General features: G+C 39.9%; 1 protein-coding gene across 2 annotated transcripts in view; it reads left to right on the top strand.

Annotated features, from left to right (window-relative positions):
* NID1 (nidogen 1) overlaps positions 1-16,690 on the top strand; it is a 41,442-nt gene extending 24,752 nt beyond the window's left edge. For both annotated transcript variants that reach the window (XM_088522792.1, XM_088522799.1), the window contains 8 exons: positions 5,577-5,792; positions 6,023-6,195; positions 7,481-7,607; positions 10,330-10,501; positions 12,406-12,563; positions 13,336-13,459; positions 14,594-14,706; positions 16,461-16,690. In XM_088522792.1, the coding sequence (XP_088378918.1) occupies positions 5,577-5,792; positions 6,023-6,195; positions 7,481-7,607; positions 10,330-10,501; positions 12,406-12,563; positions 13,336-13,459; positions 14,594-14,706; positions 16,461-16,582 (1,205 nt within the window). In that variant the 3' untranslated portion in view covers positions 16,583-16,690. The remainder of the gene's footprint in view (positions 1-5,576; positions 5,793-6,022; positions 6,196-7,480; positions 7,608-10,329; positions 10,502-12,405; positions 12,564-13,335; positions 13,460-14,593; positions 14,707-16,460) is intronic.
* The last annotated feature ends 8,209 nt before the right edge of the window (positions 16,691-24,899 follow it).

The raw sequence follows: 24,899 nt of genomic DNA, 5'->3' as shown, positions 1-24,899 counted from the left end.
TTTCATATTAATGCTAGTGATGGAGAATAACCTAGTATTTCTATATTAACTATTTGTTAATCTTCATGCGTGCCTGTCTTGTTAATGCTGTTTTGCTCTACCAGTAGAACGTGCTTTAGAAATGTTTGCCTCAGTTGTGCTCATGAAGTGCTGCAACCAGCAAAACTTGGTAGATGACAAATATCACTTTTGCTGAACCCTATGCAGGAGATTAATGCTCTTGCTCTACTAGTTTGCATCAATGGCAGCGTTCACAATCTTAGCTGCTCCTTCAGAGGAGAGGTCATGGAAAAATAGCTGCCCTTAGGATGTCATCTGTTACTCAGGCAGCATGTACTCTTACAAGCGTGTATGCAACAATCTAGCAGTTGATCATTTCCTGTAGCTGGACTCAAAATGTACTTTCTGAAGCCTAATGAAAAGCAGCTTAGTTTATTTTTAGCACTTAACTTGCAAAGCAAGTTGTTCGAGGATGGAGCTTCCAGATGAGAATCTATTGTATTTAGCTTTAATTAGAGGCTCCTCTTCCCTTTTTTATCCAGTAAGGTTTTGATCTAATTTGCCTCAACCAAGTCACTGAAATCCTGGTTAACAGCACGGAAAATTTAATTCATCCAAATACTCATTTGTTTTGCTGCACAATTGCTGTTTATTTGGGCATCTTTATTATTTTATGAAACATATTGTTGAATATAGCCAGTGCTGAACAGGAACTCTTAAAACAAGTAGACACGGCAAGTAATGAGTTTGTGTTGCACATTTTGGTCTTGCATCAGAACTTTGCAAAAAAACTATTGATTTTGGCATTAGAAATCATTTGTCAGTTCTCGTAGGGAAAACATTATAGGAAAATATCTGTAGCATTACAGTAATTCCAGAGAAAGCCAGTGGGTCAATGAAAGAGTTAATGTTAGAATGTCCCATTACTTCCAGCTATTAAGAATGTCTGTGCTTCATTATTTCCTCACGCTTCATTTTTCCATTTCAAAAAACCAGATGTCTGAGTGTTTCTGCCCCTGCAGACCCCAGACACTGTTTACTAAACAGAAACAAATCCAGATTCTTGGACTGGGGGTATGACCATTAAGAGCCATACGTAGTCCTGTTAGTCTGTATACAATCCATTTCACATGAGAAATGCTCTGAGAGCACAGCACTGTAAGAGAAGAATTCCAAAGCAAAATGAATGGACAGAGGGAAGTGTGTTATTTTTTATGTCTTGTTTTTTTTGGCAACAACTGAGAACAGCAGTTAAAAATCCTAGTAATACTTCTTGTGATATGTGAGGAATGAAGTGAATCCACATGAGAAATTTCTAAGTACTCTTTGATTTTCAGATACAGTTTTAAAACATTTCTGAAGTTTTAACTTTTCAATGTAAATCTGTTTGAGTAGCTATATGAGGTCTTTACAGATTTTTGAAGGATACCACAAAACTAAATAATTGAGATAGGTATAATGTATTGGACTGTAATTCCCTCTGCGAAAACATTACTTCTTTGTCTGGCTTTCAGTCCCTGTTTTAAACTAGGGCTTCCCTTTTAGGAGCAATTTTCCGTACACTGGTTTAAATTTTCACTGATATCTTGAACTTCAGACAGCAGAACTGGACACAGTAAGCTATGAATGATCTCACAAATTGCATGTGAGATGATAATAATTTGCTTCTCCATACCTGTGCAGTGTTGCCTATGTAGATGCTGAATTCTTTTTTATGCCCCCTCACACTTCTTATGGCATTCAGCTGGGTAGCTGCATTGAATTGACTATCTTCTGTTAGCTTTCCATAGTCATCATTTTCCAACATGTGTCTTCATCTTCAGAAGCTGATCTATACAGGGTATTCCTGAAAGCATACCCTGTCATCTGACTGTGTGAAATGACCTGTTGATTTTGTGAGCTTGTTTCATCTAGTCACCGGGTCTTGTAGTTCTCGTCTTTTGCAGCCTATTTGTCTTCCACAAATCATGTGAACTGTAGTTGTCAATTTTTCTCCAGAATCCTAATTTAGAAACTAAATATCTAATAAGAAAATTTAAAACCAAGACAAAATAAGGTTGGAACTTACTAAAGATACCAAGATACTTTATGATATTTACCCATTGACTTAGGTGTTTTTCAGATTTTAGTCATTTGTCAAATTAAGGTAACCTACAATGTAATACTCTGTTTAAAAAATAATGCTGGCTTGTAGGCCCAAGTAAAATACCATATAGAAATACAAATGGAGCCTTAAAATAGGCATGACTTATTTTCCATTTTCAAGAGTCAAGAATAGCAGTAGATAAAAGAACACAGTTATACTAGGAATTAAGAGCAAATGATATTTATCTACTGTAGTTAGTGGAAGTTTGTGTTATGCAGGAGTCAAAGAGACCAGAAAACTCTCCTAATGTGAGCCGTTCTGTATCTCTGAAGGACTATGATTAGATGAAATATGGCTGATTATATTAAAGGGAAAGCATTAAGTACCTTTATCAGACCAGTGTGCTGAAGGCAAGAAAAGATGCTCGCCATAATGTTTGTCTGGAAGTTGAATTACAAGGTAGTCCCTGTGAGATCTAAATACATGCCAACTCTTGATATATGTTATGTCAAACTTCATATTGTTAACTCATTGAGGAGAAGTAATGTGCTTTATTTACCATGTGAATCTGATCTTTCAAACTCAGTCATAGCTAGCCTCATTTCAGACAGTTAATTAAAACAATTTAAGGTTTGCGTAATAAGACCATCTTGTCGTAAGAGCACTGAGAAAATGTATAATTACATAAACAGTCTCCTTATCACAACCAGCTGTCGCCTGTATTTAAGTTTTTGTGCTTCCATTGCCTCCTAGGCTGCAGTGCTGGGCTGGGATGCAGCTTGCTTTCCTTCAGGGGTCTCTAAGCTAGATGTGGAGACTGTCTTTATAGTGACTGGAAATCTAAGCAGCAATTGATTCAGGTCTTGATTTAGCTGACCAGATGTCAGTGTCGACTTTACGATAACATGAGTTACCCACTGGATAATCCACTGATTATACTGATCAGATATCTCTCTGCTTCAAAGACTGTGGCTATCATCTACGTACTGACACTTAGGCTCCCCACTCCTAGCTGAGCACCCTAACTCTTAGGTTAAGAAGTCTTCTTGTGTTTTCTGACACATGCTCAAGGGAATGGCTGCATCAGGAGGGGCAAAAATGTCATCCCACAGCCTTGCTAAAGGTGCAGGGAAGATGCTGCTGTAGGATGTGTGAGATCTTGTTTATGCAACGAACGTGGTAATTCTAGTGAATTCTAAGACTAGTCAATCTAATGAAAACTGAATCTAGTGAATCTAGTCTTTAAGGAAGACAACATATTCTACTTTATATCATAAGTAATGTTTATGATAAATATCTGTAAGAACAACTTTCAACAGCAGAGGTAGTAAGATAGTTATCACTGAAAGTGAGTGGAAATAGGTATTTAGCATCTCCTTATGCAGTGGAAAATCTGTGCTGATAGGCTTTTAAAAAAGAAAACACATAATACGCAGGCTCCTAGAGAAGTAGATTTTGTCTATTTTTTTGACTTTAGTGGGGTGAATTGCATAAGTAGAATGTTTGTGAGGTGAGTTTGATCATTGCAATATAGGTATTCCTCAAAGCTTCTGCAGGTATTCTTGTTTCAAATCTGCAGATATAAATGTGAGTTATGTCCTAAAATACTGATGTCTATTCAAATTTCAATTTCCTAATTATAGGAGTGTATTCTATGTATAGAAGCTTGCTCCTAGCTGAAAGTTAATATATTTGTTTGCGTAGTTTGTACTTGCTAACTCCTTTTTCATAAAATTCATCTAGTCTTTTTATTTTGAAAAATTGTAAGGCAATTGTAAGATGTTGTAAGATGTTTGAGATTTTCTAATTCTGGGAGTTGGGGGCAGGCAGGACAAATGGTCCACTTCTAGAATTATTTTTATATCCCTGCTGAGGAAGAGCTAACGGTGTGCCTCAAAGATAATACAGATGGACTGCAAAACAAAAACAAGATGGGGTCAATTTACCAATAGTCTTTCTTTCTGCCTTCTCATGGGCATAGCGCACGTAATATGACCTCTAAAAAAGCAGTGTGGCTCTATCTATTACTGCAATTCAATGTTTGTATCTACATATTTCACTGAATGCATGCTAATAAAGTATGAGGTAAATAATAAATCCTTTGGGGTCTGATTGTGTAGAATCTCTCAAGGCTCTCCACCACCCACATTAAAACTGAGGCCAAATAGTTGTTTAGAGTGAGCTGATCTCTAGACATTTATGTTTCTCTAATTGCGTCCAGGTGCATGAAACTTGTCCAAAGCTTTTGCTTGCATAACTAGTGTAAATAAATAATAAAACCCCCAACTATGCTGTTTTGTATTTGTGTGACTGTTGCACCGCAGTTGTCTGCAGGCACATGGAATTAGCTTTGTGTTCAACACGGAGGGCTCTGGCCCGAGCCACAGACAGCTAATGCTGCCCACCAATGTGGCCCATGTATAAAAGCATGAAAGGAATAAATGGAATTGGAGAGCTTAAGCCTCTTCATTTTTTTTGCAGATGTTTTGCAGAGGTATTTCTAACGGCCTATGGAAATCATTGATAAGGAGATAAGCTCCATAATTACATCTTTCTTTCCCAGTGGACAGAGCACTTCTACATTACACTTAAGATCCCTGAACTCACCCAGATTTGGTTAACTTGAGAAGAGAAAAGGTTATATTAATAAATGTCTTGGATTCATCACGCTGTTTGGCATCTGGAAGGATGTATTGATGTAAAATCAAGTTCCCTATTTCTTGAAAGATAATAGCATATGAAAATATGTATTTTTTTCAGACAAGACTGTTTTAAAATTCAAACCAAAAGAACTGATTATCCCTTAATTTCCTGATGATTGAAAGTTGATCTTTCCTCTGTAATCGCTACAGTCACACATATGCAGGTGACGTAGCTGTTGTGTGTTTTATGTTTCTCTGTTTATGTGTGTTTCTGTGTGTACCAGGCACTGAACAATCTTTTTTTTTCCTTAAAATATGAAAGGGATGCTCAAATTTAATACCAAAACTTTCAAAGTCCTAGTGTGCATCAGAGCAATGAGTTGTCACAACTCTCAAGTGTTTCAGAGAACTTGGCATCAGCCTCTTGTCATGACTTTCTCTTGTGACTCTGAACAGAGACTCCTCTTTTAACTATATATAAAAGCGTTATGCACTGTGTCACCTGGCTAATTAGTTAGATTTTAGGACCCATGGATAGACACAAACCAATTAGACATTGGGGTAAACTTAGTTCAGCTCCATTTACACGTTTCTTGCTATTGTGTCCCCAGAGAAAAAGACAGGGATTGTTTTGAACCCTGCTGGATAGGAAGCTTCACATTTATGTCAGGCAGACTGTTCCTGAAGGTGCCCTGAAGGCATGTGCTGCTTTCAAGGTTTGTAACAGTGCCACAGTCCTCTCGAGACAAAAATGCTTGTGTTGTAATTGCTCAGTGTACATATGTTGTGAATGTAACAAAGATACTAGCTTAAAATAAGAGTATTCATGGAACTGTATCTTTCCACAGAAGTGGAGAAGACCAAATGTCAGCATGAACAAGAACGAGCTCTTGGAAGCGGAGGCACTTTCTTCCCAAGAGTTGGTCAATTCATTCCCCAGTGTGATGAGCATGGGAATTACCTCCCCACTCAGTGTCATTCCAGCACCGGATATTGTTGGTGTGTGGATAGGGATGGGAATGAAATTGATGGCACCAGAAGCAGCCCAGGAGTTCAACCACCATGTAAGTGGTTAAAGCATTTTTTTTCCTGTGTGAAGTGTGTTGTTTCCCAGTGCAGGGCTTGGCTACGCGCTGGAGATCCAGTGCGGCTTGGAGCGGAGAGTCCTCTGCTCTCTCAGTGGTCATATGCCTAGGCCTGCATCTCTTTGGTAACTCACCTCCCTGGAGAATGGAGGCTTGTGGTGTTGTACAGGCTAATTTTGTTTCCATTTCTTTCTTTCTTTATCAACAAGGCTTGAGCACGGCTGCTCCTCCTCTTGCTATTGGGCCCTCTGTTCGACCAGATACAATACCTCTCCCCCCTGGAACACATTTGCTGTTTGCCCAAAGTGGGAAAATTGAACATGTTCCCCTAGAGGGAAACAACATGAAGAAAAACGGAGCAAAAGCACTCTTGCATATTCCAGTAAGTAGTCTTCTATAACGGGCCATGTGTTGTGGAAAGAACTGTAGAAAAGATGATGAAAGAGGTTTTGTTTTCTGTGTCATTTGATTATTTAAGTTCAAAACTCAGTTTTTACCTTGCATTAAAATGTCAGTATCCTGTCAGTTTGTCATTGCAAATTCTTGATCCAGTTAATAAAGGACTGTAAAGCTGAGCTATATAAAAAAAATCTGCCTTTGAAAGAATGTATCATATATTAAAAATGTAATATTTGTGATGTCTCATGCCTCCAAGAGCTCATCATACAAACATTGCTACACTCAGACTTTCACCGGCTTTCTGTTCATTTCTAACTGACATAAAACTTCGAGACCTGTAAGAGTCTTCTGTTGTTATTGAAGACTAATGAGGTGTTTTTTTTCTCACGCTTCCTCAAAATTCTGTCTTAAGTTCTGATGTCTTTGTTTCTTCACTCGATACTCTGTAATTCTTGCCTATGGATATATAGTTTGTTTTTCTTTTTCATGTTCCTGTATCCATTTGTAGGCCCAGTGGGTGGTAAATCTTTTTCCCAGAGGAAAAAGGAGGTTGAAGAATCAATGTAAAATTAGTGTTTTTCCAAGAAATCCTTCATTGGAAGGAGGAAAGTAGAGGCTTGAGGAAAGTGTTTCAACTTTGAATTCAAATTTTAGTCCCACTTTCTTCTGCCTAGACTATTATGTATGCATGTTCCACACTTCTGAGCATATTCACTACAGCAGTATGGTTTATGGAGTATTTATTTTACAGAGTAAACTGATAAACTGCTAAAACTTACATTGCTAGAGTGTTTTTTGAGTTATGCTATATAGGTAGCACTACTGAAATGCAGCCATTGTGCATAGATTGGTGAATACAGAAGTGCAGTTAGAGTTTATGAAGCGATTATTTCTCCTTGAAGTCAAGGAATAATTGAGAGAGAAACAATGAGGAGCAACACATAAAACAACACTACAAGCCTTCTTTAGAAGGATATGCAGATGAAATTGAAGAATTGAGACCTGCAGTTCAGTACTAATATGCACAATACCACTTCAAAATAATTGTAAATGGTGTCTGCTGGTGAAAAGGGACTTATAACTGAAAGTACTTCTCTAAGTTACTTTGCAATGACTAGCCATCCTAACTTTTTCTCTGCCCACCTCCCCACCCCAAGTCTGTCCACAAATGTTGTTTCAAGCAAGGAGATTTAGACCCATAAGCTAGTATGGCTGGCAAATAATTGTTATCTAGTATGAGTTCTGCTAATTTGCTTGTTGACCACCAGGACAAAGTTATTATTGGAGTTGCATATGATTGCATGGAGAAGATGGTTTACTGGACAGACATCAGTGGCCCTTCAATCAGCAGAGCTAGCTTACACGGTGGAGAGCCAACAACCATCATCAAAACAGGTAGCAACTTAAGTTTCTTTGTTTTTTCTCTTCTTAATTACTGCTTTTTATTTTCCGTATGAAATGTTAACTGGCTCTTTGATAAGGAGTCAGAGTAATGCAATGCTAAGTACCCAGCGCTTGAATTGTTGTCTTTGCTGGACATGGCTAGCCAAAACTGACACTCCTAAAATTTTAGGAAATAGGAAAACATCTCTCTCTATTTCAGAAGACCCATGAGAATTTCTGTCTTTGTTCTGATCTTTGCCTTTTCCCCTCTGTGAGCTGCAGCTGCTTGCTTCAGTTCACATGTATTTTTGTGGAATGCACTTTTTTTGTTTAAGCTCTTGTGATTCGAGCTGGGTTGCTTTGCAGAGGCATGTTTTATTGCAGGGCCCCATCCAGGTCTCATCAGCTTCTGCAGCTGTATTGCCTGTGGAGGCTTTCTGAGATCTGCAGCTGTGGAGGCAGGTCTGGAAGGAGAGCTTTCCCCTTAAATCTTACCAGCCACGCATATCTGTGCAAGCCTGTCTATTTCCCAGGGACAGATCTTGTGACAGGAGCTGGCCTTAGAGCAGTTGTGCTCTGGAAAGATGGTGAGGTGGAAGGTGATGATATATGAAGCCTGTATGTTGCCTTCCCTCTTCACAGAGGCCAGTTTCTCTAGCTGATTGTCAACCAGACAGGAAACAAATTTTCCTTAGACTTTTTTTTTAACTCTCCTGGCTCATAGCTGAAAAAGGAAGCTGGCCAGGGAACAGGCTCTTGTGCACCAGTGGCAGCAGATCTCTTGCCTGCTGCCACCTTCTGTTTCTGAAAGAGACTGGGAACTCTTTTGCCACCATTCACTGGGTGATCTCCTCATCCCAGAGGCTGTCTGGGGATTGTCCCTGCCCTCGCCTCAAAATGAGGCCTTCCTCAGCAGCTCCTGCCTGTAGCACAGAGGAGATAGGAACTTCCTAACGGGGTCTGGCTTGCATGTGATGTGGTTCCTGCCAGCTGGCAGGTGAAGCTCCATGTGGGCACTTGGGGAAGTAAAAGCAGCAGTGTGATGCCAGTGCACCTAAGCTAAAGAATGCCTAAGTGCTCTTGAGAAGAGTAAAGAGAGAGCTGATGAGCATTACCCTGATGTGCGAGCTGAGAGTCAGAAGCAGGGATACTTGTGCACATCTTGTTTGTATTCACCTCTTCAACAACAGACAGGCATCCAAAAGGATGTGTGTCCAGGACAAGTTTAATCTATCCAGATGAGAAAGCAGAGGCTATCTAGAATATTCTGCAACTTATTCACAATAAAGTTGCAAATGTAAGACAGCTGCATCCAGTTTTCTGGCTCAAATGTCTTTTCTCCAGAAATGCAGTTTATCCGCCATATATGTGTTTGATGGCTATCAGTAAATAAGCTTGAGAAGTAATAGAAGGCCAACATGCTACATTCCCTCATTCATGGACATTTGTATAATGTGTGGATCTGCATTTCAAGGTATCCTTGACAGCTAACTGGTACGAAGGGTCATTTTGCGTCTTTTGGAAGTGACTACATGCAGTATTTCCTGTTTCTTTTGGAACTGGAACTGGAGTAAAAAAAATTATGTGTACCTGCCTTTGGTGTCTTTATATATCACCTACCTACTAGTTCTTTTTCAATGAATATATGGACCTTGAAAAGCATAGAACAGTTCTTGCATTGGCTGAATTAAACCTTCATGTGCTATATATTTATTCTACATCCTTCATTTGAGTTAGGAACTACTAAGGCTAAAGCAGTAAGGTCATTATTTGATATTTCCTGTTGCTTTTGGAACAGCTAACTGTCCAAGGAAAGCTGTGCACATACAGTTCCAAAATTTGTTCCAAAAAATTCCTCTGCAAAAACAAGGAAATGACTCTAAATTCCATCAGTTAGCTAATGTCACTTGTCATTATCTCTAGTGCTTTGGAACTTGATTATCTTTCAAGTATTGCATTGGCTTAAATTAGAATAAGTTCAATTTTCAGAGGGGTGCCTCTAATGTTTATGGGGGAGCATTAAAAATTATAAAATCCATTCTATGTTCTGGCTTACTAAATAGGGTAAAGAAAGATTCTGATAAACTCTGCTGTGTTGTCTCTGCTGTCAACTTTTAGGGTCTGAGTGTAGCAGAGCAATGTATGTGTAAATTGGGTTAGACACTGGTGAAACTCAATTATAGTGTAAAGAAGACTGAGGAAGCCTTTAGCCAGACACAGGTTCTATTGGCTGGCCCCTGGGCACCGTAACCCTGAACATGGAGGGGTGCAGCTCCATCAGGCTCATCCAGCCACTGGCCCAGTAAACTTATGCCCATGTAGTGGAAGAAAAGAGGAGCTGGGGAGGCTGCTGCATGGTTTCTGTCCTACCGTTTTGCTATTCTTGAGGCCACGAGGCACTCCAGTGCTCCAACCACTTATTTAATTCCAGAATTCTAGACAAGATTCTGATGTGTTCGGTAGTGGTGTACGTATTAGAACTGGGATTTGCTGTCTTTCTCTGATTATAGACCTTTTACTTATACCTTGGAGGCATCTGCAAGGATTTCAGCTTTGTAAAACAAAATACACACTTCTCTTCTGACATGCTAACATTTTCCATACGAAGTGGACCACAGTCAGAAAACGGAAAGAAGACTCTTCTCAGTTAAAAGCTTGGGAGTGCTTATGAGGCTGATACCAGATATTGGGAATAAATATGATGGCTAAGGTTATTTTCTGTATTCTTTTGCAGACTTGGGAAGCCCTGAAGGAATAGCTCTGGATCATCTAGGTCGTAACGTCTTCTGGACAGACTCTCAACTTGATAGAATAGAAGTGGCTAAGCTGGATGGTCGTCAGCGTCGTGTCCTCTTTGACACTGGCCTGGTGAACCCTAGAGCAATTGTAGCAGATCCAGTGAGAGGGTATAAATATGTTTTCAGGATATGCATGCAAAGCTTGATTTAATTAATGCTTTTTAAATTTCTTTAATTTGAGCATATACTCAATGTCCATATTTTTAGACTGTCTTTAGACAGCAATAGGACTGTATTTTCCTAAAACAACTAACAAACAGAAATTGAATAAATTCATTGGCCTATATCTAAGTAGAATATTGAAAATAAAATGTCTTTAAAATGCAACAGTGCAATCCCATGATATTTTATTGAAAGGACTATTAAATGCTTGTTTCTTTCTGTATGTTGTTTACGGCATGGCAAGCATCTTCCCTATTTAAGAGAATTTATTTTTGCAAGATTAGTGGATTAAAATACTACATTAAACAACTCGATACTTTCGTTTTCCTAGTGTTAGACATGCTTCCTGTACAATATTCTTTTTTCAAAAACTCCCGCAGTATCTTTTCTGTCATTTTTCATTCCTGTTATTCAGCTGCCTGAAAAGGTTCTACTAAATGTGTGTGTGTTTTTTTTTTTTTTTTCTGAAAATACAGATAACTATATACTATAGGATTGGCCTTGTAAAGTGCAATCACAGAAATGGCCCTGTGGGATTTCAATAAGACAACTTACATTTTTTTCAGGCTATGACCTTGTCTGAAAAAACAGAAACAGACATATTTTTTGTAGTCTTTGATCAGCTGACATTATTTTTCTTGAATACTGTAACAAAAACAGGGAAAATTAAACCAAATAGAACACCCATTATAATGCTGAATAGGTGTTCATTAACTTCTGAACTTGTCTGCTATTAACTTGGTGCAACTTTCTGCATCAAAGCCACTTCTGAGAAGAGACATTTCAGTCAAAAATACTCAGCAGCACAGCAGCAGAGAGGCTTCCTTTTTGGTCATGAGTTTCTGGAAAGCTCTAATAAATGATTACTCAGTTGATGTGAGGCATTTGGAATGCTGTTATGTGAGAATTCATTTGTGAACACATGTGGTATATTGTCCAGTGAGAGATTTTTGGAAGATGCATCCTCTTTCCAGATGTTTGGAATCAAGATTTATAGTGGAAGAAAAAAAACCCAACCAAATAAACAATCAGTGCCCACAGCACTTGAACTTGCAGATGATTGAAAACTAAATGAAAAAGTAGAGGTACTGACTTCTCTCATTTATATAATTATATAAACTTTTCAACTAAGTCAGATAAGGTGAAAACATCTGTGCTTGAGCATCACATGACAGCAGGGTAGAGAAGAGAAATGCACTTACTTGTGTGAAGGGAGAGGAGAGGCACAGGCATAGTCAGCCTGAGGGGAGACCTGTGTTCTGTGCACAACTACATTGACTCTGGCAGAGCTCGGGCTTCAGGGCAAGTAATACAGGCCTCTCAGTTTCCCCATAGATTTATTCTCAGTGTTAGATAATGAGCAACAAAGATGTTTGCTTTGTGGGCCTTGTTAATTCTCAGTTACTTCGGAAAGTGCATCCAAACTAAAAACAGTCACTAACAAAAGGCTGTTAGTACTACAGCGTTAATGAGCTAATCACTCAGAGGTTTTTTTCAAAACCATAAGATACTCTGACCAGGTATGTTGTGACTTGCTTATCTGGTGCACTGAAAAGGAAAACGTAATTTTGAATGAATCCCATAAATGCCTGCCGAAAGCATTTTGCGCACGTGTGCATGTACACACATGTGTATGTGCTTCTTTTCTTTTTTCTTTTGTTTTGTTGATGGAGACTGCAACAGTTGATGAATCTTCACTATGCTTCTCTATTTAAGCACAATATAGTTCTTATGGCCTTAACTAATTTTTTTGTTTTGTTATTTTTGTTTCCTTAGAGTTTTTCTTAAATTAACAAAATCATTTGCAGCTAATCACTGTCTTAATTCTTGCCTTTTTTCTTCCTCTTCAGAAACTTGTATTGGACTGACTGGAACAGAGAAGCTCCCAAAATTGAAACCTCCTACATGGATGGCACAAACAGAAGAATTCTTGTTAAAGACGATCTGGGGTTACCAAATGGGCTGACATTTGATACTTATTCCTCAATGTTGTGCTGGGTAGATGCAGGTAAAGAGATGATGAAATATATCTTTATAATAATAGAAGGCTTAAGTATGCCCAATCCCAAATTTCTTTGGACTGCATCAAAGACTTCACACCTTGTTCTTTGCTTTTAGTAATCACACTGTTACTAGCATTTTAGAATTTGCATGACATTGTGGGCAAACTCAAAGATTTAGATTCTGACTAAGCAACTTTCTAGGAACACGTGACAGGTTTAGATCTATGTTTCTTCTGTTTCTTATATGTTTCTTATGTGTTGTGTATGTTTCTTATACACGGATATGTTTTAGACAGTATTTAGCCCTTTGTTTAAGAAATTGTCTCTTCACAGATAAGAGTTTAAGACAAGAAAAAGCATTGCCTCGTGTAATCTGCCCCACAGAACGTCGTATTTTCATTGCAAAGTTGCCTTTGTTTCTGATCTCCCTAATCTTGAAAACCCCTACTTCAGACAAGCTGATGGCTCTTTATGCTCACTGATGCTGTTCTCCAAGTGCATAGTAGACTGCTTGCATCTGTACAAAGAGAGTTGGCTTGTGAGTGATGGCCATGGCTATACTGTACGTGTAAATTAGGTGGTGTGCTGCGCAGCACTGTCACACCAAAGTACTTCCCATCCAGTCTGTGGCATGGGCAAGGCTTTGTCCATGTAGGGTGCTGAAAGGCTTCCAGAAAGTTTTGCTGTGTGTGTGCCTGTGTGCTTATGTTTATCATTCCTCCCCCATCAGAGATCTCTTCGTCTTGTACAAAGACTTAATTGTTTCACTGTATTCAGGCACCAAGAGACTGGAATGCATGAACCCTAATCAGCTTGGTCGGCGAAAGATCGTTGAAGGAATTCAATACCCTTTTAGTGTTACAAGCTATGGGAAGAATTTATACTACACAGACTGGAGAAGGTATGTTATCTGCTAAAGAAAATATGGAATGCTTTAATCTGTTATTCCCCCTGTCAGAAATTGAAGTAAACACTGTGTTTCTTGTTTTTGACCACTCGCACATTCCTTTTCTCTCTCTCTCTTTTTTTTTTTTCCCTTCCTTTCCTGGCAATAGCTGATGCAGGGTGGAGTGAATATGCAGAGTTGACCTACTGATGTTGCCAGTTAACTGGGGGGAAGGGGTATCAACATAATGACTTGTTCTCTAAGAAAAGAACTTAACCCTGAGCAGTTTTGGGAAAGGAGTGGGAGTTTACAGGAGTGGGAGTTTACATGTTTACCTCCTGGCTGTCCTTACTGTGATGTAGAAAGCAGGAATTATTCATTTGAGGCTTTCTATCCTCAGTATTAACTGAATATTCAACAAGAAACAAGAAAAAGACATTTTTACTATTGACAACACTCTTCATCAAAAATGTTTTAAAACTTCTAGACATTAGTATTTATTAGAATTCCTACAAAAAATTCACAAACCATGTGTTTTTAAATCTATATTTTGACTTGAATTTGTAGTGATGTGAGTTGTATTTGCAAACCTGCTACACAAATGCTTCCATCAATTGCAGGAAGAGCTATTAATAGTAAGAATTGCCAAGCTAGAATGCTTAGAAAATAGCTCTGAAATACCATTCTAGAACATTCTTGCATACATGGGAAGCAGTTTTACAGTTCTGTCAGTGGTCTGCGCTTTTTCTAAAAGAAAGAAATGACTGCTTCTGAATAGCTTGTGTTCCTATCTTCTGGTTATCAGGCTCCAGCTGAAATACAACATCGCTCATAATCATTATGAATAATAACTAATGTCAGCTCTGCCACTGCGAGTACTGAGTTGTGTTCCTTTAGAGGGATGCAGCTCTATGTTGGAAGGGGCTTCCTGCAGCTAGATCTCTTTGCTGCCTAGAATAAGAGTTGTGTTTGAGTTGTCTATGAAAGATGGGGTCTCGTTTGTTGGATTTCTGCTTCTGAAGTTGCTGCCTAATCATGACAAAAACCAGCTCTAGATTCCTCTCCTCCCCACCTTTTCTTTTTTTTTTCTCTTGTCTGTGTACTTTCAAGTTCATTTTGCTTCCGTATATTCTCTCCTACCTACTGAAGGGATGCTGTTGTAGCTGTGGATCGCTCAGTTTCGATAGAAAATGATAACTTCCAGCCTCACAAGCGTTCTCGTCTCTATGGAATCACTACAGCCTTTGCACAGTGCCCAGGAGGTAATCCAGATGTTTCTCAACTTTCTTCAGCTGTACAGCACCTTAGCATGCAAATGATTTATCAGCAGCACCCACTAGGGTCCTGCAGACCAGTCTAGGTAGTTAGTGAGGAGCTGATTATTGCTTCGATTTTTATTTCTTGAGAAGTCAAAAACCACTTGAAACTTGTTCCGTAAAAGCAGAAGTTCCATGGAACCAGAATGGTGAGGGGGCAAGGGCAAGGGACCTGTTTCGCCCTTTATGGAAAAATCAAAATGAGGATTATGAGCAAGGTGAAAATCTCCTGTAACAAAAGCTGTTATATTGCCATCATCTAAACAGAATGCTATGTTCATGGCTAGGGTCTTTTATTTACGTATTTTAATTATGCATTCTTAATATAAAACTATAGAAACCTCATAGTCTCCGGATGTCCTGGGATGTGTGATCCAGTGTTTTAAAAACAGGAATGTTCAGAAAACAGCAGGTGGTCAGGCTGATCCTTCTGCTCTGTGAACGCTAAGCTTCTCAGATGTATTATTGAAAAGTCTCGTGTGAAGCTTAAAAGATAGGAAGTTGATAGTCTTGAAATAACAGTTTGTTCTTTTGGAAGCAATACCATTGCAAGTTATATTGTTTTTAGCAATTTGCAGTTGGGAGAAAAGTCTGCATTGTTGTTATTCCAGTGCTGTTAGATTTGTAGGGGATCTGGTCTTTTACTTCAGACCAAAAAAAAAAAAAAAAGAAAAAAAGAAAAAAAAACACGGAGTTAGTTTGGGTTCAATCTGCATATCTTTTATTATTATTATTATACAAATTGAATAATTTAAGTGAATGTTTCATTCAGAATATAAAAAAGAGGCATATGAAGCATCAAAAGTTCCACAAGAACTTAAGGAAAAATTTCTTAACAGTGAGGGTGACAGAGCACTGGAACAGGCTGCCCAGAGAGGTTGTGGAGTCTCCTTCTCTGGAGATCTTCAAAACCTGCTTGGACACAGTCCTGTGCCACATGCTCTAGGTGACCCTGCGTGTGCAGGGGGGTTGGACTAGATGATCTCTAGAGGTCCCTTCCAACCTTAAGCATTCTATGATTCTATGAACATCATATTTGAGATTTTTGTTGTTGTTGTTGTTACTACTGGTTAATTCACAGTTCTGTTGTGGTAGGCACTGTATGACAATGTTTGCTCTGAGTAAATAACTAGGTTGTATTATTCAGAACCTTGGGACTTCCCTCTCACCATATGTCTATTAAAGTGTTTTTTTTCTCTCTGATTTCCTATCACCTTTCCACATCACTGTTGTCTTTTTCATTTTATCCCTCAACATTAATGTTCTTCTCCACTTCCCCTAGATTTTTTGTTTTTGTTTTAATCGATCATTCTTCTATGTAATTGTAGTGGCTGCTGTCCAGGGGTGATATCCTGTAGTATTTTGGACTTGGTTCTCCTCTGTTTCACTTCCATATTTCTTCAGTCACCATCTCTTCATTCTATTATGTGTGTGACCGCTCAGCCAATTTATAAAGCATGTTTCAGGAACAGCCAAAATTCTTTACTTTGCTTGTCCTATTTTTTCACAAATATCTGGATCTTTTTTTGAGGTGAAACAGAAGTTCATGCAAAGGATATGATGACTCTTATCTTCCAAAGTTTCACTCTGAACCTCAGCATGACTTGTCCCTCTAATGTAGTCATGAAATCTACACTTTTGGGAGATGTGTTTTGTCACTTTATTCTGCTGTTCTTTAACATTCTACATCTCTTTTTCAGGACATAACTATTGCACGGTGAATAATGGTGGCTGTACTCACCTCTGTCTGGCGACACCAGGAGGCCGTTCTTGCCGCTGCCCTGACAACACAGTTGGAGTGGACTGTATAGAAAGAAACTGAGAGTTAAAACAAGCTTGAGCAGCAGACTCCTGGAAATGTACTGTAAATGCTTCAGTCTTGTCAGCACAGTCAGACCCTAAAGATAAGTGCTCCACCAGGCCACAACAGAGACGTGCAGCCACACGCACTAGCAATAACCACTTTGTACCAGTTAGGCAAGACTGGGCCGCCCAGGTTGGGTCCAGCTGCTTCTTGTTCCTAGTGATTCTGTCTTCTTTCTTTTAAAGATGAATGTGGTGGCGTAGCAGCACGTGTGCTGGGCTAGAAGGCAGGATCTCTTGGCAAAATTAAAGTACAAAATAGAACAGTGTGACTCATTCCCGAGACTGGCATCTCATCAGCACAGAGGCATGCTTAGCCCAGCACAAGTGCAGCTGGCCCTAGTTTTAGATGAGAAACAGCTGTGGGTCCCAGGGATGAACAGATGTGGGTGAGAACACCTAATAACTACACACATCTAATGTCTAACTGCATTGCTTCCACTGCCAGCATGCTCCAATTTTCAAAATTGAATCTTGCCTTCTCACTCTTGTGAGTGCTACAGAAGTGCCTTATCCATTTGCTGACAGGGTACACTGGTTTTAAAGAGATTTTTTTTTTTTCTCACCTGGCTGATGTGGGTTCTGGAGTAATTTCCTAAAATCCACCTAGCAGGTTTTAGATATGGATCTCAATTGCTGATTGTTTGCCAAAGATTGGGTGTTGGTTCATTTGAAGGCTTTTTAACTTTTTTTAAGAGATAGGGGCACATTTTTTTGCATCTTCAGGGTTTTGTGATAAGGTTTTTATGTTTCATCCTGTATTATAAGCCTTTGAATCTCATCCTAGCCATTTATCTTCTTCAGCAAACTTGACATGTCTTTTCATAGACCATGAGAAACCACGGGCAGTTAAAAATGTGATTTTTCAGAAGATCCTCTATGTCTTAGGGCTTTACAAAATAAGTGATGGTGGTATCCCGTTCATATGCCAGTGTTCAGTAACAGCAAAAAGTTATACTGGAAATCAAAGCAAAGGTGAAATGTTTTTTATTATCTCTATGGAGTTGGAAAATGAAAATGCATATTCTTATATCAAAATAGTGGTACATAACTGGGAGAGAAGTTAACCGTCCACTCTCTGTGTTGGGAGGGCAGCTTACCTGCAACAACAGACCAAAATAGGCTTTGGGAGCCTTCTGCCAGAACACTACCCCTTGCAGTCTGGTGGCCTGAGCAGTTAGCTACTAACATCCCCATTTCCCCTCTTCAGACACTACAGTCCCTGGGTGATTCTCCTCTAGGTTTTCACATTATAAACAGAGACAATTCTGGGTCTTAAATATGTGACAACTTCCTCTTTAATTATATATTTATCATAAAAGGTAACAAACTATACAGAACACTTTAAAATTATTTTATATAACTTTTTTTATAACTGTTAATTCATTTTATTCATACACTTAATCAGGTATGTATTACTGTAAATACCAAAAATGCATTGAAATGAAGGTGCTTGATAACTCTTTCTCCAGAATTATTTGCATATCTGGTGAAATATTAAAGTTTACACTCTCTACAGGTATCTGTAGTACAGGCAATAAAGATTTTTTAAAAAAAATTCTATTAAACAAGGTGCCTACAGAAGGAAGTGATATGTGGTGTCTGAGTTTCCAGTACAGTTAACTTTTTCAGCTACCTGGTGGGAAGATGGGCAGTGCGACCACAAGCAGAGTTGTTGGAGTCTAAGATGTTGTGTGGAGTTGCAGGAGATTTGTGCTGAACCATGCTGGGGGCTACACAGGGAAATGTAGCAGAAATGTTTCCACTTAGATCTTCCAGCAAACAAACATACTTGATCACAAGAACCTTAGTAATGTTTTATCAATAATATAGTAAGGAGCAAATCAATTAATCATGTTGTTAGTAGTACTGATTTTCTGATGAACTGATGGGGTGAGTCAGCAACCTTTCATGCTGAAGGGTTTTTGAAAACTCCTACATGCTTTTTATCCTCTGGAGAGCTGGAGAGCTATCTACATGTGGGGAAAATCCGCTGTGGCGTGCTGAAACCCAGCATCCTGCCCCGTGTTGTTCCAAGCTGGCAAAGTGCTTACTCTGCAATTCTTCAATTGCACAATTTTGTCACAACAAATTATATTTTAACTTCCAGGCATAAAATTAAGAATGACAGGTGATTATTAGAGGGTCAGAGGATCATGGCCCCTCATTGACGATTTCACACTGAATCAGTTTATCGTATGTTTAAATGCAGCTTAATTTTGTGTAGGATTTTATAGTGTCTTGCTTGGAAGAAACATTAGGGCTGCACTATAAAATGAAGATCTTACCTAAAAAAAATCAAGTAGGAAATACTTGTTTATAGAGACTACAGCTGTGAAAAGCCCCCTACTTTTCTTCCGGGCATGAAGTAAATAATACCTCCAGAATCCAAGTCCCCAGCTGGGGCTTTGGCAAAAGTGTGTTTAGTAAGTAATTGAATTGCTGCCTTTGTTTAAATTCTGCCTCACTTGAAAACTGTCCTTTATCTTATTTCTAAGCTTGGGACAGCATGTTAGCAAAATGAAGAAAGGATTCCTATATTATTTCCTCCAAATGAACCTATTGATGGCTTTGAGGTTCCACTACCAAAAGGTCCAACTGCCTGTGGAATGAGTGAGCAGTTGCTGTCGTTCTGTGGCAAAGCGGTTGGGCTTGCAGTAATATTTATTCGTCTTTTGTATTGCACTGGTGTTTTCCTTGAGAAAGATTCTTAAACTGATGGGTGAAGAACAAACTGTTGGTCTCACAAGTAGCCAGAATTACATATTTTGGCCTTTGTTTTTTTTAATTATTTACCAGCATTCAGTCTCTGTTTGTGGTGATGTTGAATGATCTGGGCAACCCCTGTTTCTTCCTCTGGTGGGATATCTAGAAGACATGTGAAGCACACAGAGGAATTGTATAGTACAGGGCTTTCAACATGAGGGAAAAAAGGCAGGACAACCACGTAGGAGATACAGATCTGTCCCAGAAAGGAGAATGGGGGTGCTGTCGGAGGCAACTGCAAGGGAGGCAGATTCTGAGGCAGTAGATGCAAACGTGTGTGAAGTTGTGGCAGGGGGCACAGTTAACAGGATTGCTGTGCTTCTGTGGCCATCAGCTCTCTCCATCTTCTTCCCTGATTTACATAGATAGGAAACCTGAGCAAAGAGGCTAGGGGAGAGACCCGGTGCGCTCTGCCCAGGTTCCTACCACGTAGAGAAGGTGCTGCAGTAATGGATATGGAGGAGGTAGAAATAATCAAGAGTAGTTGAAGGCTACATCAGAGATAAGACCTCTTGTTTTCTGTTTTTGTCTGTGTTTCACATTCTGTGTTTATTCCATTCTGAGTTACTGTTAGTGTTACCATCTTGTGCGATGTTTAAAAGACAGTCTAGTCTTTTACATTACCAAAACGTTCAGGAGCAAAATACAGCCAAGTACAGTATGACTTCAGGTCTGTCACAGAGCTTAATCCTTGATGCCAAGGTATACCATCAAGTAGCATGACATGAGCAGTGTTTTAAACCATGAATACTCTGTCAATATCATTAGTCAAATAGCTAGCTAGCTGCACATAGTCCTTAAATGAACTACAGTCTTGTATATAGATCAAGTGTCATTAGGCAAAATGGCCTGATATCACCTTAGTTACAGTAATTGCATATTTCTGATTCAGTGTTGCAGGTAGCCAAGTAAATTACAATTCTAAAGAGAGGATGTGAATTTGAGTACTACTTTGCTAGGTGCTTGTACATTTTCAGGCTTTCTGATGATTCTCAGGGAGTTGAGCAAAAGAGTATTTTCTGTTTTCTGTGTCTCGGATCAGTGTACTGACTGGAACTCTAAGGTGCATCCAGCTATAATTGCCCCAAATGGAAAATAGATTGGGCATCACATTGTCCTCATAATTGTCTCTATCACACAGTCCTATTACTTTGCTCTATAGTCACCTCTGCAACAACTTGGCTGTAATCCTAGTGATTTTTTTTTTAACATAAAAGAAATCAAGGTAATTCTGTAGAAAATGTGAATTCAATCACTCTGAGTTCATCTGGTTGTCAGACATGCAAAACACAGCATCTGAAAATTATTTAGAGTATGCTAGCAATTACAAGCCCAGGGTCTCTAGGAGAAAGATTATATATATAATTTGAGTGGTCTAAGTGAAGTCCATTTGAGTGGACACATTGATTTGTAACCCTACAGGATAAGACTCTAAATAGTTTTCTTCACTTGCAGGCATCACTTTGAGGAAAACAGATGATAGAGAATTCTTTGAATTACAATCAAACAATCCAGGAAATCATAAAGTTCCATGTCTGAACTTTGCTTCCTTTTCAAACAGCATGGGTTACTGTAAAAACCTGTCATTACCTACTAGTGTAGCTGATAAAAATATCTCAAACTAATCCTTTTTTTTTCTCAGTTGTGAATCACTCGTTTTCCCTCTATGACACTTCTGTAACATAAAGTTTTTTTGTTTTCCCCCAATAGAATCATGCCATACAAGTAGTAAAACTGAGTTGGAGTCGCATTCTAGCCCGTTCATTACAGACTTCTGTGCAGATCAGCTTTAGTGTTCCCCTTCTATTGCTCCTATCTCTTTTTCCTTACGGGTACATTTTTAAACTCTGCTAAACAACGACCTGGAAGGATGTTAATCACCAAGTGAATAGGCCATGCGATGGCCTCTTTTGCTAGTGAAAGACTGAGGCCCCCTGGTGCCTGCATCGTTATTTGCTGGCAGATGTGGGAACTGAGTTTCCCTTGCTTGCACTGTGTTTAATTACATGGATGATAGAGGAATAAAGGTGGAAGGTGAAAAGGCTGTGTTTTCCAGTGCACGTTGCTGCCTGGCTCTTAAAATCTTACTTTTATTATTTTGTCTTTTATATTGTTACTGTCTCTGGGCTCTCTTCAGTGTTTCTTACCCTTTCTTGAATTTTCCTTACAACAGAATGGCTTAACAGTAACTCTCAGAGGAGAGGTAGGAGACCACATGCCAAGGTCCCTGCCACACAGGAAGAGTTTCATTTTGCTTATACTGGTTTTCCTGATCTTTACTGTTTGCTCAGTTGGCCACTTGCTCATGGTATTCACTCTCTGGGCCCCCTCCTTGCATTCTCATTTCCACTTCTCCCTCTACCCTTAGGAAGGATATTTTGCATTACTGCAATCCTGGCTAACATTCCTTTATTTGCAGTTAGATGTTCTGTAGTTTATTGCTTCTGTTTATGTAAGAATCCACATCAAAGACTTTGTCATTCCTGGTTTAAAGATTGTACAGAGATCAAAAATAAGGCTTCAAAAGTCAAATCTCCCTGGAAAAGAGCTTATCCTAAATATTAGCAAGAGCTTTAAGAGTGAGCATTCAGCAATTCTGATTTTATTATTATTAATAATGCAAATGCTGTTACAGTTTGTGTAACTGGACACTATCTGGTGGCAGAAGGTCAAAAAATAGTCTGGTTACAGTCGCATGTTGATCCGATCTTTGGGGTTTCTTCCTGTATTTACAGAGGACAAAGCATTGGTTGAAAGGTCTTGGCAAAGATCTTTCTAAGTCCACTAATAAAAATGTATTAGTTGTAGTGATTCACAAATTCAGCAGTGTAAAAGTCAACTTCTTGTCAAATCATGTCAGTAATTTGCAATCCTCCCAACTGTGTTAATTGAAAAGATTTTCCAGATAATATGACTGATCAGTATTTTGTTTAGGAATAACCTGATTTTGGAGTTCAGTAATATGTTTTAATCAGTTGCTTTCTCATATATTTTTTCTTCTGCTCTGATTTGAAAACCTCGATTATTTGAGTGCAATGTTTGAAATCGTGGATGAGTTTGGGTGCCACGTTTAGAAACTACTTTGCAAGGAAAATTCTTTTTGCTAGCTGCAACACATTTTTTTTTCTAATATCTGCTTAAAACCTCGTGCATTCAGCTGCACTGAGGTTAATGGAGAGTGCCACCACCAAGGATGCAAAAGGCAGTTCAGTGTTTTCTTTGGTTGTTGTCTATGCAAACATACATTTCTCAAAGCTTTAGTGTCTTTTTCCTTTTTCTGTAAAGAAGGTGTTACGTTTTTGAATTCTACTTGCTTGCACGCTGTAAATAGAACGGTGTTAAGTGACTCTGTTTACTACACCACATGATGAACGAGTTGTGGAGGCTGTAGGCTAATAGCATGGAATTCTTGTGTTGCCCTTTTCTCAGCAGAATATAAATAAATTCAAAATTAAGGAACAAATCTCACCTTTAAATAATACAGAGCTGTGGTATATAGTACAAAGTGCTAAAAATGACAACAGTGCTAGGTAGTTGTTTTCTCTTAAATAAGAGGGTAAGTCTGTTCCTTGCAAGTCTACAGTTACTAATTTAAGGCATTCAAATGGGACAGTGAGTGTTAGGCATTGTGAATTCCAGTGTGACGCGGGAGTCTCAGACACCACGGACACGATCAATGTGATCAAGCAGTGCCAATTTATTCAGGGTTCCAAGCGCGCTTATAAGCAATGCTTCCATGAACACGCCAGCGCTTCTTAGCAATGGTTGGTTAAGACCCCGTGTCCACGCGTCTATACAGTACAATAGGATAACTAGCAGTGTCCACGTGCCCTTATGTTTAACAGCCGTCCCCCTCGAGTTGTTTGTCTCAGCTCTTTTACTCCCTCTGACCTTGGCCCACTTGCTTATCCCTTAGTCAGCAGTCCCTTTGTTCTTTCACCGAGGTCTGGCTTGCTCACACCATGGCTGCTGGCCTTCAGAAATCCTGCACCAGTGCAGTGGCATTCGGTTTGGAGAGAACATGAAATTCAAAGCCTCACAGCTGGCTCTTGTTCTCTCTTATGAGAAGACTTATTCTCTGCCAGAGCTTTATGGTATGTACAGAAAGCTTGAGACATGAACCTCTCTGTTCAGGCAAAAGTGCTCAAACAGGCCGACTGTACACATGAAGGCAGAAGATATGAATGGATCTTGCACCAAAAGGCATGTACTGGAAATACAGCTGATGTAGCCCTGTTTTGTCCATTAATTAATCCCTAATGAACAACATGAAGAGGTGGAATCCCTGTACCTAATTACCAGTGTTACTGTGCTCTCTCATGCTTCCCTAAGAGGCACTACACAAGCCCTGCTCAGTTCGTAGGGGAGCACCCAGCAACGACTCCTACTTCAGCACCTTCCCCCTAAATCTAGTGCTTGCAATTACCTGTTATACTCACTTGGGAGACAAACACTGATACACCAGTAGGTGCAGGCAGCCGCAGCCGTGGCTGTTTTCTACCCACCTGGCAGCTATCAGCTCTCGTACCACAGTCCAACATCTATAAGCTTTCCCTAGGCTTCTCCTCCCCTCATAAATTCAGACAAAACTGCCACTTCCTTTGAACAGATCCAGAGAATTGTCTTGGACACTGCTTTCAACAGACAGATGAGAAACTGATTTCCTATACAAGAGGGATGTCTGGTGTCTCTCATTACAAAGAGACCAGCACAGTAGGATTCTGTATTATATTTCATTAGAGCTGAATGGATGGGGAAAACAGTTTTAAGGCACAGATCCAAAAGAGAAGCAACACAGTTCAAGTCAAATACAATTAGAAAAAAAACCTCTGAATTTAAAAGTATTGGACAGTTACACAGCAGAGTAGAGAAAGGGTAAAAAAGTAATTCAATATATATGGCTGCATGCATCTGCTGGTGCCGCTGCCCGTTCCCAGAGTCAGGAAGAGAGGTCCCTGTGCAGGCAGCAGGGCCGGGGCGACGCAGAGCGCTGCTGCCAGCCAGCCAGCGTTGCGGGAAGTCTCCGGGCCCAGGGTGGCAGCGTGGGGGTGCGTGGCTGGTGTGCGGGGAGCGAGCAGAGGGGGTGGCAGTGACCGAGCTCTGCTTTCGTCCCTGCCCTGTGCCCAGCCAAAGCTCAGGAGCCCGGGAGAGCCGGCTCACCCGCCTCGCCTCCCTTCGGCTCCTTGTGGAGAACGTGGTGGCCTTCAACGGTCCCGTAAGTGTCGCAGGGGTGTGCGCTGCGGCCCCAGCACCGCAGGGGGCTTGGGGAAGGGCCCCGCGAGCAGCTGCTCACGCGTCCTCTCTGCTCTCTTGCCTAGCCGGGGTCGCTGACCCCCCGTGCCATGGAGGTCCTCTTGGAAGTGCAGGTGAGTGGTCCCAGGCACTACCTGTCTTCCACCACCTTTTAGACAGTCCTATGGGTCCTAGGGTTGTAGCAGCAGGACAAGGGACTGAGCAGCGGTAGCACTGCCCTTGCTGTTGTTGGAGAGGGCAGGGGAGATTTGGGCAAG

The sequence above is a fragment of the Tinamus guttatus genome, unplaced genomic scaffold (genome assembly GCF_059628265.1).
Source record: "Tinamus guttatus ecotype Peru unplaced genomic scaffold, ASM5962826v1 Tinamus_guttatus_pri_ptg000011l, whole genome shotgun sequence".
In the NCBI taxonomy this organism is placed as follows: Eukaryota; Metazoa; Chordata; class Aves; order Tinamiformes; family Tinamidae; genus Tinamus; species Tinamus guttatus.
This window is presented reverse-complemented; position numbering and strand designations above follow the sequence as displayed.